This window comes from Pseudorasbora parva, chromosome 2, assembly GCF_024679245.1.
Source record: "Pseudorasbora parva isolate DD20220531a chromosome 2, ASM2467924v1, whole genome shotgun sequence".
In the NCBI taxonomy this organism is placed as follows: Eukaryota; Metazoa; Chordata; class Actinopteri; order Cypriniformes; family Gobionidae; genus Pseudorasbora; species Pseudorasbora parva.
The window spans coordinates 1439712-1457691 of record NC_090173.1 but is presented as its reverse complement, the minus strand read 5'-3'; the positions used below and the strand labels follow the sequence as shown (position 1 = coordinate 1457691).

The 17980-nt window shown below is 40.3% G+C and overlaps 1 protein-coding gene across 1 annotated transcript in view; it reads right to left on the bottom strand.

The window, feature by feature from the left end:
- fam234b (family with sequence similarity 234 member B) overlaps positions 1 to 17980 on the bottom strand; it is a 102907-nt gene that overhangs the window by 42074 nt on the left and 42853 nt on the right. Inside the window, exons 7-11 of the mRNA XM_067453792.1 lie at positions 12965 to 13103; positions 11006 to 11338; positions 10735 to 10813; positions 9760 to 10036; positions 9346 to 9569 (exon numbers count right to left, since the gene is read on the bottom strand). Coding sequence (XP_067309893.1) covers positions 9346 to 9569; positions 9760 to 10036; positions 10735 to 10813; positions 11006 to 11338; positions 12965 to 13103 — 1052 coding nt within the window. The remainder of the gene's footprint in view (positions 1 to 9345; positions 9570 to 9759; positions 10037 to 10734; positions 10814 to 11005; positions 11339 to 12964; positions 13104 to 17980) is intronic.

The following is a 17980-nucleotide window of genomic DNA, read 5'->3' as shown; positions in this document are numbered from 1 at the left end:
CAACAAAGGACATTTGATTGTCTGGCTGATTGATTGTTCCTGATCGATTGCTCCTGTCTGTCTGTCTGCCTGCTGCTGCTGCTGCCTCATTGTTTGTAGCTCTGTATAGCTGTGTTTGAATCTCTATTTGATATATTTTCTTTGTTATTTACACTGCTAAATATAACTTACTCGTCACCATATAGTGTTTAATATAGCCTATCAATTTATATTTGACATTACTAGCTTTTAATCTAAATCACTACCACACGTTAGCTTTTCGCTAGCCTGGTAGCTTTCCATCCCAGCATCCGGGTCTCCTGTTTTCTAAGTTCTTTAGACAACTGTGGTGAGTTGGATTATTAAAAAGACTCCATCAGACAACTGTGGTAAGTTTTGGATTCATCAACAAATACGGTAAGCCATGTCTTCTTCTCCTGTCATTGTCACTTGCACCGCATGCTACATGTTTAGCATATCTATCTCCGTTGGCGAACAGGGCTTCACATGTGATAAATGTAAGGAATTAATCAGGCTGACGGAGAAGATTTCAGATTTAGAGACACGCATCCAAGCTTTATGTGAGAGTAGTGAGAATGTAACAGCTTTAGATACTGCTTTGGATGCGACTAGCTTAGTGAACACTCATTGTTTGGTTCCGGCTGAGCCCGCGCAGCAGGGCTGGGTGACGATGAGAAAGCATAGTCGCGGATCAAAAAACCGCTCTTCCGTTCCGATTAGAGCATCAAACAGGTTCTCCCCACTCAGTGACGCACCCACTGAGGATCCTGTTGAAAGTGCCCTAGTTATTGGCGATTCTATTACACGGAATGTGAAAATAGAGACACCAGCCACCATAGTCACATGTTTACCGGGAGCCAGAGCGCCTGACATCAAAGCAAATTTAAAAGTGCTGGCTAAAGCTAATCGTAAATTCTCTAAGATTATTATTCACGCTGGCACTAATGATGTTCGACTTCGCCAGTCGGAGATCACCAAAATTAACATTAAAGAGGTGTGTAAACTCGCAAGTACGATGTCAAGAGCCGTAGTATTCTCTGGTCCTCTCCCTGCGAAAAGGAGTGATGAAATAGTTAGCAGATTATCATCACTCAATGGCTGGTTGTCTAAGTGGTGTCTGCAAAATAACATAGGGTTCATAGACAATTGGAAAAGTTTTTGGGGCAGACCTGACCTGTTGAAGATAGACGGCATTCATCCCTCCTGGGCTGGTGCTGCTCTTCTCTCTAGTAATTTGGCACATAGTCTTAGAGCTAAACCTTGACTCACTGGGGCCCAGGTCAGGAAGCAGACAAACTGGCTAAACCAACCGTCTGCTAGCTGTCTCACGTCACCAAAGTCAGCTAAATCCCAGCACATAGAGACTCTTTCACCTAGATATTATCAAATAGAGACTGTGTCTGTTCCCCGAATTAGTAAATACAAAAAACCATCAAAACCATTCAACAGTAAAAATGTAATTGATGTCCAACAAATAAACAACAGATATAATACGGATGAACAATTGATAAAGCTTGGGTTGCTGAATATTCGATCCCTTTCGCCAAAAACGTTTGTTGTCAATGATATGATTATAGATCATAACTTAGATGTGCTGTGCTTGACAGAAACCTGGCTAAAACCTGACGACTACATTACTTTAAATGAGTGCACCCCCCGAGATTATTGTTATAAACATGAGCCACGTCTGAAAGGTAAAGGGGGAGGTGTTGCTATAATTTATAATAATATTTTCAGTATTACTGAGAAGTCTAGTTTCAAATATAATTCCTTTGAAGTTTTGGTGCTTTATGTAACGTTGTGTAGTGTAAATGATAAATCCCGTCTGACATTTGTGTTGGCTACTGTATACAGGCCACCAGGGCACAATACAGACTTTATCAAAGAATTTGCTGGTTTTGTATCGGAGTTAGTATTAGCTGTAGATAAAGTACTAATTGTTGGGGATTTTAATATCCACGTAGACAATGAAAAAGACGCATTGGGATTGGCATTTAGAGACATTCTAAACTCTATTGGAGTTAGACAACACGTATCGGGACCCACTCATCGCCTTAATCATACTTTAGATCTAATAATGTCACATGGAATAAATGTTGATACTGTTAAAATTCTGCAGCAGAGCGATGACATCTCAGATCATTACCTAATATCATGTATACTTAATTTACCTAAGGCTACAAAGCCATCCCCTCGCTTCAAATATGGCAGGACGATAACCGCTGCGACTAAAGATTGCTTTGTACATAATCTTCCTCATCAGTTCCATCTCCTCAGCATTACAGATAGCCAAGAGGAACTTGATGCTGCAACAGAAACTATTGACTCTCTCTTTACTAGCACTTTAGACATAGTTGCTCCCCGGCGCTTAAAGAAGATTAAAGCAAATAATCCAACGCCTTGGTACAACGAGCACACTCGGGCCCTTAAAACAGCAGCCAGAAAAATGGAGCGCAGCTGGAAGAAAACAAAACTGGAGGTTTTTCGCAATTTGTGGAAAGAGAGCATGATTGCATACAGAAAGGCCATAAAAACTGCTAGATCTGCTTATTTCTCAACTCTTTTAGAAGAAAACAAACACAACCCTAAGTATTTATTCGATACAGTAGCTAAATTATCAAAAAATAAAGCTTCAGCTTCAGATGTTTGTAAACAACACAGCAGTAATGACTTTATGAACTTCTTTACTAGTAAGATTGATAATATTAGGAATAAAATTATAACCATGCAGCCGTCTATTACAGTATCACTTCAGACAGAGCGCTGTAGTGTCACTGAGGAAAAATTACACTCATTCACTGCTATAGGAGGAGAAGAATTGGCTAAACTTGTAAAATCATCAAAATCAACAACATGTATGCTTGACCCTATACCGACTAGGCTATTAAAAGAGATACTTCCAGAGGTCATAGATCCTCTGCTTAATATCATTAATTCATCTTTGACATTAGGATATGTACCGAAAACTTTTAAGTTGGCTATAATTAAACCACTTATTAAAAAAACGCAACTTGATCCTAAAGAATTAGTCAATTACAGGCCAATCTCGAATCTACCGTTTCTATCAAAAATACTAGAAAAGGCCGTGTCTTCACAATTATGTTCCTTTTTAGAAAGAAATGGTATATGTAAGGATTTCCAGTCAGGATTTAGACCGTATCATAGCACTGAGACTGCTCTAATTAGAGTTACAAAGGATTTACTCTTATCATCTGATCGTGGTTGTATCTCTCTATTAGTGTTACTCGATCTTAGCGCTGCATTTGATTCTATCGATCACAATATTCTTCTGAATAGAATCGAAAATTATGTTGGCATTAGTGGAACTGCTTTGGCATGGTTTAAATCATACTTATCTGACCGTTATCAGTTTGTAGCAGTAAATGAAGAGATGTCACACCGATCACAAGTTCAGTATGGGGTACCGCAAGGCTCAGTGTTAGGACCGCTGCTCTTCACCCTGTATCTGCTCCACTGGGAGATATCATTAGGAAACATGGCGTTAGCTTTCATTGTTATGCTGACGATACTCAGCTCTATATTTCCTCACGCCCTGACGAAACCTACCAATTCACAAGATTAACGGAATGCATAGCTGACATAAAAAATTGGATGAATAGTAATTTCCTGCAACTTAATTCAGATAAAACTGAATTTTTAATTATTGGACAGAAAAGCTCCACAAGTAGTAACCGAGAATACTGTCTAATACTTGATGACTGCTCTGTCAAGCCCTCGTCGTCAGTGAGGAACCTGGGTGTGCTCTTTGATACCAATCTTTCATTTGAAAGCCACGTTTCTAGCATCTGTAAAACCGCATTCTATCATCTTAAAAATATATCTAAATTACGGCACATGCTTTCAATGCAAAATGCTGAACAGTTAGTACATGCGTTCATGAGCTCAAGGCTAGATTATTGTAATGCTCTACTGGGTGGTTGCCCTGCTCGCTTAATAAACAAACTCCAGCTAGTCCAAAATGCAGCAGCTAGAGTTCTTACTAGAACCAGGAAGTATGATCATATTAGTCCAGTTCTGTCAACATTGCACTGGCTCCCTATTAAACATCGCATACATTTTAAAATCTTGCTTATTACTTACAAAGCACTAAATGGTTTAGCTCCCCGGTACTTAAGCGAGCTCTTAACACATTATCCTCCATCACGTCTACTGCGGTCTCTAAACTCTGGCCAGTTGATCATACCTAGAATATCTAAATCAACTGCAGGCGGTCGATTATTTTCCTATTTAGCTCCTAAACTCTGGAATAGTCTTCCTAGCATTGTTCGGGAAGCAGACACACTCTGTCAGTTTAAATCTAGACTAAAAACACATCTCTTTACTATGGCATACACATAGAACATTTGTAACTTTTTATTATTCAATTCAATTGACTGATTGTTAGGCTGCATTAACTAGGTCAGCCGGAACCGGGAACACTTCCCATAACACCTGATGTACTCGTTACATCATAAAAAGAGTGGCATCTACGCTAATGTTGTCTCTCTGTTTATCCCGAGGTTTATCCCGGATCTGGGCCCTGTCCGGATCGGATGGTGGACCTGCCTGGACATGACCAGCTCATCCTGGAGTGTCTGCTGAGCCGTGTCTAATGGTGTCTCCTCCGAATTTGCCTCACTGGCACGACATGCTCAAAACCCGTCTTCGGCGCAATAATTCCGATCTTTCATGTATTCATACTCTTGTGTAATCGACGCACCATCCCATCATTTATTTCCAAATAAATCTGTCTCTTCCGTTATACCCTGAAATTTTGAATATTCCAATCTAATATGATTTCTGACCTGTAAGGTTGCCAGAATAATAATCTTACACGGTGTGTTAATAGGCCAGAGGAGAACTGGCACCCCGACTGAGTCTGGTTTCTCCCAAGGTTTATTTTTCTCCATCATGCCCTGATGGAGTTTTGGTTCCTTGCCACTGTCGCCTTTGGCTTGGCTTGCTCAGTTGGGGACACTAAAAATATGATTAAAGTTATTCAACTTATAATACAAATAAAATTTATGAATTAGGTCTTATTTAATTCTATAAACTTAAATACTGATCTGCCAACATTGTTGCTATATGATAAATTAAACTAAGCTAATAACATTACTGTTTTCTCCAGTACGACTGTACAGCCAAATCTAATTTTGTCGCAATATTATCCTGTTTGACACTGTGAAGCTGCTTTGACACAATCGTGATTGTAAAAGCGCTATATAAATAAAGTTGATTGATTGATTGATCATCATTTTGACCGACTAGCATTAGTATGACTATATATCATCATTTTGACCGACATGCATTAGTATGACTATATATCATAATTTTGACCGACTTGCTTTAGTATGACTATATATCATAATTTTGACCGACTTGCATTAGTATAACTATATATCATCATTTTGACCGACTTGCATTAGTATGACTATATATCATCATTTTGACCGACATGCATTAGTATGACTATATATCATCATTTTGACCGACTTGCATTAGTGTGACTATATATCATCATTTTGACCGACTTGCATTAGTGTGACTATATATCATAATTTTGACCGACTATCATTAGTGTGACTATATATCATAATTTTGACCGACTATCATTAGTATGACTATATATCATAATTTTGACCGACTTGCATTAGTGTGACTATATATCATAATTTTGACCGACTATCATTAGTGTGACTATATATCATAATTTTGACCGACTATCATTAGTATGACTATATATCATAATTTTCACCGACTTGCATTAGTGTGACTATATATCATAATTTGGACCGACTATCATTAGTATGACTATATATCATAATTTTGACCGACATGCATTAGTGTGAATATATATCATAATTTGGACCGACTATCATTAGTATGACTATATATCATAATTTTGACCGACATGCATTAGTATGACTATATATCATAATTTTGACCAACTATCATTAGTGAGACTATATATCATCATTTTGACCGACTTGCATTAGTATGACTATATATCATCATTTTGACCGACATGCGTTAGTATGACTATATATCATCATTTTGACCGACTTGCATTAGTATGACTATATATCATCATTTTGACCGACATGCATTAGTATGACTATATATCATAATTTTGACCGACATGCATTAGTATGACTATATATCATAATTTTGACCGACATGCATTAGTATGACTATATATCATCATTTTGACCGACTACCATTAGTATGACTATATATCATCATTTTGACCGACTATCATTAGTATGACTATATATCATAATTTTGACCGACTTGCATTAGTATGACTATATATAATAATTTTGACCGACTATCATTAGTGTGACTATATATCATAATTTTGAACGAGTTGCATTAGTATGACTATATATCATAATTTTGACCGACTATCATTTGTGTGACTATATATCATAATTTTGACCGACATGCATTAGTGTGACAATGTATCATAATTTTGACCGACTATCATTTGTGTGACTATATATCATAATTTTCACCGACTTGCATTAGTATGACTATATATCATCATTTTGACCGACTTGCATTAGTATGACTATATATCATAATTTTGACCGACATGCATTAGTGTGACTATGTATCATAATTTTGACCGACATGCATTAGTATGACTATATATCATAATTTTGACCGACTATCATTAGTATGACTATATATCATAATTTTGACCGACTAGTATTAGTATGACTACATATCATAATTTTGACCGACATGCATTAGTATGACTATATATCATAATTTTGACCGACATGCATTAGTGTGACTATATATCATAATTTTGACCGACATGCATTAGTGTGACTATATATCATAATTTGGACCGACTTGCATTAGTATGACTATATATCATAATTTTGACCGACTATCATTAGTGTGACTATATATCATAATTTTGACCGACATGCATTAGTATGACTATATATCATAATTTTGACCGACATGCATTAGTGTGACTATATATCATAATTTTGACCGACATGCATTAGTATGACTATATATCATAATTTTGACCGACATGCATTAGTGTGACTATATATCATAATTTTGACCGACATGCATTAGTATGACTATATATCATAATTTTGACCGACATGCATTAGTGTGACTATATATCATAATTTTGACCGACTATCATTAGTGTGACTATATATGATAATTTGGACCGACATGCATTAATATGACTAAATATCATAATTTTGACCGACTATCATTAGTATGACTATACATCATAATTTGGACCGACTTGCATTAGTATGACTATATATCATAATTTTGACCGACTATCATTAGTGAGACTATATATCATAATTTGGACCGACATGCATTAATATGACTAAATATCATAATTTTGACCTACTATCATTAGTGTGACTATATATCATAATTTTGACCGACTATCATTAGTGTGACTATATATCATAATTTTGACCGACATGCATTAGTATGACTATATATCATAATTTGGACCGACATGCATTAATATGACTAAATATCATAATTTTGACCTACTATCATTAGTGTGACTATATATCATAATTTTGACCGACTATCATTAATATGACTATATATCATAATCTTGCCTCCTGATCTTACGAGTGACCTTTGATCTGTCGAGTGACCTTTGATCTGTCGAGTGCCCCCTGATCTGTCGAGTGACCCCTGATCTGTCGAGTGCGCCCGGATCTGTCGAGTGCCCCCTGATCTGTTGAGTGCCCCCTGATCTGTCGAGTGACCCCTGATCTGTCGAGTGCCCCCCGATCTGTCGAGTGCCCCCCGATCTGTCGAGTGCCCCCTGATCTGTCGAGTGCCCCTGATCTGTAGAGTGCCCCCTGATCTGTCGAGTGACCTCTGATCTGTCCAGTGACCCCTGATCTGTCGAGTGCCCCCTGATCTGTCGAGTGCCCCCCGATCTGTCGAGTGCCCCCCGATCTGTTGAGTGCCCCTGATCTGTAGAGTGCCCCCTGATCTGTCGAGTGCCCCCGTGATCTGTAGAGTGCCCCCTGATCTGTCGTGTGAGCCCTGATCTGTCGAGTGCCCCTAGAGCTGTCGAGTGCCCCCTGATCTGTCGTGTGATCCCTGATCTTTCGAGTGACCTCTGATCTGTCGAGTGCCCCTTGAGCTGTCGAATGACCCCTGATCTGTTGTGTGACCCCTGATCTTTCGAGTAACCTCTGATCTGTCGAGTGCCCCTAGAGCTGTCGAGTGCCCCCTGATCTGTCGTGTGATCCCTGATCTTTCGAGTGACCTCTGATCTGTCGAGTGTCCCTGATCTGTCGAATGACCCCTGATCTGTTGTGTGACCCCTGATCTTTCGAGTAACCTCTGATCTGTCGAGTGACCCCTGATCTGTAGAGTGCCCCCTGATCTGTCGTTTGCCCCCTGATCTGTCGAGTGCCCCCTGATCTGTCGAGTGCCCCCTGATCTGTCGAGTGCCCCCTGATCTGTCGAGTGCCCCCCGATCTGTCGAGTGCCCCCTGATCTGTAGAGTGCCCCCTGATCTTTTGTGTGCCCCCTGATCTGTAGAGTGCCCCCTGATCTGTCGAGTGACCCCTGATCTGTAGAGTGCCCCCTGATCTGTCGAGTGCCCCCTGATCTGTCGAGTGCCCCTGATCTGTCGAGTGCCCTCTGATCTGTAGAGTGCCCCCTGATCTGTCGAGTGCCCCCTGATCTGTTGAGTGCCCCTGATCTGTCGAGTGCCCTCTGATCTGTAGAGTGCCCCCTGATCTGTCGAGTGACCCCTGATCTGTAGAGTGCCCCCTGATCTGTCGAGTGCCCCCTGATCCGTCGAGTGACCCCTGATCTGTCAAGTGCCCCTGATCTGTAGAGTGCCTCCTGATCTGTCAAATGACCCCTGATCTGTCGAGTGACCTCTGATCTGTCAAATAACCCCTGATCTGTCGAGTGCCCCTGATCTGTCGAGTGACCCCTGAGCTGTCGAGTGACCCCTGAACTTTCGAGTGCCCCCTGATCTGTCGAGTGCCCCCTGATCCGTCGAGTGACCCCTGATCTGTCAAGTGCCCCTGATCTGTAGAGTGCCTCCTGATCTGTCAAATGACCCCTGATCTGTCGAGTGACCTCTGATCTGTCAAATAACCCCTGATCTGTCGAGTGCCCCTGATCTGTCGAGTGACCCCTGAGCTGTCGAGTGACCCCTGAACTTTCGAGTGACCCCTGATCTGTCGAGTGACCTCTGATCTGTCGAGTGACTCATGATCTGTCGAGTGCCCCCTGGGCTGTCGAGTGACCCATGATCTTTCGAGTGACCCCTGAGCTGTCGAGTGACCCCTGATCTGTCGCGTGACCTCTGACCTGTTTGAAGCACAGGCGTCTGAAGAACTTGTTGAGGTGGAATGTGGCGGGTTTGGCGGATGTGGCATCTCTGCTGGCGTCCGGCAGCTGCAGGATCTGAGCTTCAGCGATGGCCGCTCTCAGACTGAGGCTCTTCAGCAGCTGAGCAGCCGGACGTCGGCCGGATGTGGGCCGAGACGAGACACTAATGTAGGTTGCATCCTTCTGCTGCGGCTGGTAACTCACTGCCGACACACACACACACACACACACACACACACACACACACACACACACACACACACACACACACACACACACACACACACACACACACGCACGCACACACAGACACACACACACAGACTGTAAGTGGTCACTGAACTACAAACGCTTTTATTCCTGATATGATGTGTGTGTGTGTGAGTGCTCCACCTGTGGCGGTGAGAACGGTGTCAGTGGTGCTACTCAGCTGCAGGAGGATTGTGGGATAGCTGGGATGGAGCAGGAAGAGCTTGCGGAGCACCGGCTCTGCCGCCTGATTGGCCGGCTTGGTGCCGTTCTGCGGCTGCGAGAGCGGATCTCCGGCCCAGAAGAGGAACACGGATTGGCCAGATGTGGTGCAAACGGACGAATCCTCAACCGCCAGACGAGGACACACAAACCCCGCCTCCCACAAGCTCCGCCCCTGAGCGCCGTCGAGGATCTGCACCTGCGGTCACACAGACCATCAGCTCGCTGTGTGTGTCTCTCTATGTGTGTGTGGTTGTGTGTGTGTGTGTGTGTGTGTGTGTGTGTGTGTGTATGAGAGTGTGTGTGAGAGTGTCTGTGTGTGTGTGTGTGTCAGAGAGTGTGTGTCTGTGTGTGAGAGTGTGTGTGAGAGTGTCTGTGTGTGTGTGTGTGTCAGAGAGTGTGTGTCTGTGTGTGTGAGTGTCTGTGTGTGTGAGTGTCTGTGTGTGTGTGTGTCTGTGTTTGTGAGAGTGTGTGTGTGTGTGAGAGTGTGTGTGTGTCTGTGAGTGTCTGTGTGTGTGAGTCTGTGTGTGTGTGAGTGTCTGTAAATGGTAAATGGTAAATGGACTGCATTTATATAGCGCTTTCAACAGACCCTATGGCCATCCAAAGCGCTTTACATATCGCCTCACATTCACCCATTCATACACCGACGGCGATGTCAGCCATGTAAGGCTCATCCAGCTCGTCGGGAGCAGCTGGGGTTAGGTGTCTTGCTCATGGACACTTCAACACTTGGTCAGGTGGAACCGGGGATTGAACCACCAACCTTCTGGTTTGTAGACAATCTACATGAACCACTGAGCCACTGCCGCCCACTGCCGTCTGTGTGTGTGAGTCTGTGTGTGAGTCTGTGAGTGTGTGTGTGTGTGTGTGTGTGTGTGTCTCTGAGATGCGCACCTTCCTGATGTTGTTGGACGACTGATGAATGAGTAGATCTGGAACCCCATCGTCATTGAAGTGACCCAAAGCTGGACGGCTGCAAACACACACACACACACACACACACACACACACACACACACACACACACACACACACACACACAACATGTTTATTTCAGCTAGACTTTACAGAAACATTTCTAAGTCTTGATTAGTTTAAGTATTAAAATAGCTCATATTAAAAATAAAACAGTAAAGGTAAACAGAAGTGCAGGATGTGTACAGACGTGTGTATGGCGGCGGCGCTGAGGCTCCAGATGGTGTGTGTGTCGCTCGCTCTCAGCACAGACAGACGGCCATCCGACACACACATGAGGATCTGGAGACTGCGGCTGGAGTTCAGCACTGACACACTGTCCAGATTACTGTGACCCTGAGACTGACCGGCCACCAGAGGGAGCAGGAACTCCACCTGATCACTGACACACACACACACACACACACACACACACATGAGGATCCGGAGACTGCGGCTGGAGTTCAGCACTGACACACTGTCCAGATTACTGTGACCCTGAGACTGACCGGCCACCAGGGGGAGCAGGAACTCCACCTGATCACTGACACACACACACACACACACACACACACACACACACACAAACACACACACACACACGAGGATCCTGAGACTGCGGCTGGAGTTCAGCACTGACACACTGTCCAGATTACTGTGACCCGGAGACTGACCGGCCACCAGAGGGAGCAGGAACTCCACCTGATCACTGATACACACACACACACACACACACACACACACACACACACACACACACACACACACACACACACACAAACACACACACACATGAGGATCCGGAGACTGCGGCTGGAGTTCAGCACTGACACACACACACACACATGATTCGCTGACCTGTCGATCTCTTCAGAAGTCTTAAAGTCAGGATAGTGACAGATGCTTGGCTAGGTTTGATGGTTCTTCATCAGTTTTATAAGCAAAGTCATTACAAATTACACTTCTACTCCTCTCTTTATTAATTCGTTTTGGGCATCTTGAGTGAGATTCAACTGCTTTATCCATTTTGTCCGTCTATGTTGTTGTCACATTTGCCGGTTGTTTCGGGTCAGTTTGGGTAGAGCGCTGCCATCTAGCGGTGAACTTTGGAAAAGCAGCATATACCGAAATGTGCCAAATCATGATATTGTACCGTTTTAAATAAAATATATACCGGTATTTTTCCAGTACCGGTATATCGCGCATCCCTAGCACTGACACACTGTCCAGATTACTGTGACCCTGAGACTGACCGGCCACCAGGGGGAGCAGGAACTCCACCTGATCACTGACACACACACACACACACACACACACACACACACACACACACACACACGAGGATCCTGAGACTGCGGCTGAAGTTCAGCACTGACACACTGTCCAGATTACTGTGACCCGGAGACTGACCGGCCACCAGAGGGAGCAGGAACTCCACCTGATCACTGACACACACACACACACACACACACACACACACACACACACACACACACACACACACACACACACACACACACACACGAGGATCCTGAGACTGCGGCTGAAGTTCAGCACTGACACACTGTCCAGATTACTGTGACCCGGAGACTGACCGGCCACCAGAGGGAGCAGGAACTCCACCTGATCACTGACACACACACACACACACACACACACACACACACACACACACACACACACACACACACACACACACACACACACACACACACACACACACACACACACACACACACACACGAGGATCCTGAGACTGCGGCTGAAGTTCAGCACTGACACACTGTCCAGATTACTGTGACCCTGAGACTGACCGGCCACCAGAGGGAGCAGGAACTCCACCTGATCACTGACACACACACACACACACACACGAGGATCCTGAGACTGCGGCTGGAGTTGAGCACTGACACACAGACACTGACCCCTGACCTCACGTGTGTGTGTCAGTTGGGGACACAAATATTAAACTCTAATACTGATCTGCCAACATTGTCTCTCTATGATAAATTAAAATAAGCTGATAACATCACTGTTTACTCCAGAACGACTGTACAGCCAAATCTAATTCTGCTGCAGTATTGTCCTGTTTAACACTGAAGCTGCTCTGACACAACTGGACTTGATGTGTGTGAGAGAGTGAGTGTGGGTGTGTGTGTGTGTACTCCACCTGCTGATGTGAATGAGCCGGGACGAGTTGCTCTTCCTGAGACGCTCCCAGCTGGGCTCCTTCAGACAGACCCGACCTGGGGCCTCCATGCCTGTGGCCTGACTGTAAATCAGGCTGAGAGAGACGCCCTCCACAGTGCCTGAACACACACACACACACACACACACACACACACACACACACACACACACACACACACACACACACACACACACACACACACACACACACACACACACACACACACACACACAATGACATTTAAAAAGTGCATCCATGCATTATAAAAGTGCATCTGTCCATCATAATAAAGGCCTTCTAAAGCGATGAAGAAAAATATCCAACCCGATTCCAAAAGAGTTGTGACACTGTACAATTTGTGAATAAAACCAGAATGCAATGATGTGGAAGTTTCAAATTTCAATATTTTATTCAGAATACAACATAGATGACATATCAAATGTTTAAACCAAGAACATTTATCATTTTAAGGGGAAAATAAGTTGATTTTTAATTTCATGGCATCAACACATCTCCTGAAGTTGTGCCGTGGCCATGTTTCCCCCTGTGTGTCATCCCTTCTTCTGTTTATATCAGTCTGCAAACGTCTGGGGACTGAGGAGACGAGCTGCTCAAGTTTAGGAATAGGAATGTTGTCCATTCTTGTCTAATACAGGCTTCTAGCTGCTCAACTGTCTTAGGTCTTCTTTATCGCATCTTCCTCTTTATGATGCGCCAAATGTTTTCTAATGGTGAAAGATCTGGACTGCAGGCTGGCCATTTCAGTGCCGGATCCTTCTTCTGCTCAGCCATGATGCTGTAATTGATGCAGTGTGTGGTCTGGCATTGTCATGTTGGAGAGAGCAAGGTCTTCCCTGAAAGAGACGCCGTCTGGATGGAGCAGATGTTGATCTAGAACTTGGATAGACCTTTCAGCATTGATGGCCTTTCCAGATGTGTAAGCTGCCCATGCCACACACACTCATGAACCCCAGACCATCAGAGATGGAGCGAGTTTTAGCCGGCGACGGTGAATGGCGCGGTGGATTGTGTTCTCCAATGTTTTCTGGAAGTATTCCTGAGCCCATGTTGTGATGTCCATTACAGTAGCATTCCTGTGTGTGATGCAGTGCCGTCTAAGGGCTGAAGATCACGGCCATCCAGTTTGGTTTTGACCCTTGACCCTTACAAACAGAGATTGTTCCAGTCTTTGGATGATATTATGCTCTGTAGATGATGATGAAGATGACAAACTCTGTGCAGTGTTTCTCTGAGAAACTCCTTTCTGATATCGCTCCGCTATTGTCCGCCGCAGCATTGGGGGAATTGGTGATCCTCTGCCCATCTCGTCTTCTGAGAGACACTGCCACTCTGAGAGGCTCTTTTATACCCAATCATGTTGCCAGTTGACCTAATAAGCTACAGATTGGTCTTCCAGCTGTTCTTTATGTGTACATTTAACTCTTCCGGCCTCTTATTGCTCCCTGTCCCAACTTTTTTGGAATGTGTAGCTCTCATGAAATCCAAAATAAGTCAGTATTCGGCATAACATTTCAAAATGTCTCAAAACTCACTTTCTAGTATATGATAATTTCAGCTTTTTAAGACATGATTTCGACTTTGTAAATTTTGACCTAGTATGTGATAATTTCAGCTTTTTAAGACATGATTTCGACTTTGTAAATGTTGACCTAGAATATGATAATTTCAGCTTTTTAAGACATGATTTCGACTTTGTAAATTTTGACCTAGTATATGATAATTTCAGCTTTTAAGACATAATTTCGACTTTGTAAATGTTGACCTAGAATATGATAATTTCAGCTTTTTAAGACATAATTTCGACTTTGTAAATTTTGACCTAGTATATGATAATTTCAGCGTTTTAAGACGTAATTTCGACTTTGTAAATGTTGACCTAGAATATGATAATTTCAGCTTTTTAAGACATAATTTCGACTTTGTAAATGTTGACCTAGAATATGATAATTTCAGCTTTTTAAGACATAATTTCGACTTTGTAAATGTTGACCTAGAATATGATAATTTCAGCGTTTTAAGACATGATTTCGACTTTGTAAATTTTGACCTAAAATATGATAATTTCAGCTTTTTAAGACATAATTTCGACTTTGTAAATTTTGACCTAGAATATGATAATTTCAGCTTTTTAAGACATAATTTCGACTTTGTAAATGTTGACCTAAAATATGATAATTTCAGCTTTTAAGACATAATTTCGACTTTGTAAATTTTGACCTAGTATGTGATAATTTCAGCTTTTTAAGACATGATTTCAAATTTGTAAATGTTGACCTAGAATATGATAATTTCAGCTTTTTAAGACATAATTTCGACTTTGTAAATTTTGACCTAGAATATGATAATTTCAGCGTTTTAAGACATGATTTCGACTTTGTAAATTTTGACCTAAAATATGATAATTTCAGCTTTTTAAGACATAATTTCGACTTTGTAAATTTTGACCTAGAATAAGATAATTTCAGCTTTTTAAGACATAATTTCGACTTTGTAAATGTTGACCTAAAATATGATAATTTCAGCTTTTAAGACATAATTTCAACTTTGTAAATTTTGACCTAGAATATGATAATTTCAGCTTTTTAAGACATAATTTCCACTTTGTAAATTTTGACCCAGTATGTGATAATTTCAGCTTTTTAAGACATAATTTCCACTTTGTAAATGTTGACCTAGAATATGATAATTTCAGCTTTTAAGACATAATTTCGACTTTGTAAATTTTGACCCAGTATGTGATAATTTCAGCTTTTAAGACATCATTTCCACTTTGTAAATTTTGACCTAGAATATGATAATTTCAGCTTTTTAAGACATGATTTCCACTTTGTAAATTTTGACCTAGTATATGATAATTTCAGCTTTTTAAGACATAATTTCGACTTTGTAAATGTTGACCTAGAATATGATAATTTCAGCTTTTTAAGACATAATTTCGACTTTGTAAATTTTGACCAAGAATATGATAATTTCAGCTTTTAAGACATGATTTCCACTTTGTAAATTTTGACCTAGAATATGATAATTTCAGCTTTTTAAGACATAATTTCGACTTTGTAAATGTTGACCTAGAATATGATAATTTCAGCGTTTTAAGACATGATTTCGACTTTGTAAATATTGACCTAAAATATGATAATTTCAGCTTTTTAAGACATAATTTCGACTTTGTAAATTTTGACCTAGAATATGATAATTTCAGCTTTTTAAGACATAATTTCCACTTTGTAAATTTTGACCTAGAATATGATAATTTCAGCTTTTAAGACATAATTTCCACTTTGTAAATTTTGACCTAGAATATGATAATTTCAGCTTTTTAAGACATAATTTCGACTTTGTAAATGTTGACCTAGAATATGATAATTTCAGCTTTTTAAGACATAATTTCGACTTTGTAAATGTTGACCTAGTATATGATAATTACAGCTTTTTAAGACATAATTTCGACTTTGTAAATGTTGACCTAGAATATGATAATTTCAGCTTTTTAAGACATGATTTCGACTTTGTAAATTTTGACCTAGTATGTGATAATTTCAGCTTTTAAAGACATGATTTCCACTTTGTAAATGTTGACCTAGTATGTGATAATTTCATCTTTTAAGACATGATTTCGACTTTGTAAATTTTGACCTAGTATGTGATAATTTCAGCTTTTTAAGACATAATTTCCACTTTGTAAATTTTGACCAAGAATATGATAAATTCAGCTTTTTAAGACATAATTTCGACTTTGTAAATTTTGACCTAGAATATGATAATTTCAGCTTTTTAAGACATGATTTCGACTTTGTAACTGTTGACCTAGTATATGATAATTTCAGCTTTTTAAGACATGATTTCGACTTTGTAAATTTTGACCTAGAATATGATAATTTCAGCTTTTAAGACATGATTTCGACTTTGTAAATTTTGACCTAGAATATGATAATTTCAGCTTTTAAGACATAATTTTGACTTTGTAAATTTTGACCTAGAATATGATAATTTCAGCTTTTTAAGACATAATTTCCACTTTGTAAATGTTGACCTAGTATGTGATAATTTCATCTTTTAAGACATGATTTCGACTTTGTAAATGTTGACCTAGTATATGATAATTTCAGCTTTTTAAGACATAATTTCGACTTTGTAAATTTTGACCTAGAATATGATAATTTCAGCTTTTTAAGACATGATTTCGACTTTGTAAATTTTGACCTAGAATATGATAATTTCAGCTTTTAAGACATAATTTCCACTTTGTAAATGTTGACCTAGTATGTGATAATTTCATCTTTTAAGACATGATTTCGACTTTGTAAATTTTGACCTAGTATGTGATAATTTCAGCTTTTTAAGACATGATTTCGACTTTGTAAATGTTGACCTAGAATATGATAATTTCAGCTTTTTAAGACATGATTTCGACTTTGTAAATTTTGACCTAGAATATGATAATTTCAGCTTTTAAGACATAATTTTGACTTTGTAAATTTTGACCTAGAATATGATAATTTCAGCTTTTTAAGACATAATTTCGACTTTGTAAATTTTGACCTAGAATATGATAATTTCAGCTTTTTAAGACATGATTTCGACTTTGTAAATTTTGACCTAGAATATGATAATTTCAGCTTTTAAGACATAATTTCCACTTTGTAAATTTTGACCTAGTATGTGATAATTTCATCTTTTAAGACATGATTTCGACTTTGTAAATTTTGACCTAGTATGTGATAATTTCAGCTTTTTAAGACATGATTTCGACTTTGTAAATGTTGACCTAGTATGTGATAATTTCAGCTTTTTAAGACATGATTTCGACTTTGTAAATTTTGACCTAGAATATGATAATTTCAGCTTTTTAAGACATGATTTCGACTTTGTAAATTTTGACCTAGAATATGATAATTTCAACTTTTTAAGACATAATTTCGACTTTGTAAATGTTGACCTAAAATATGATAATTTCAGCTTTTAAGACATAAT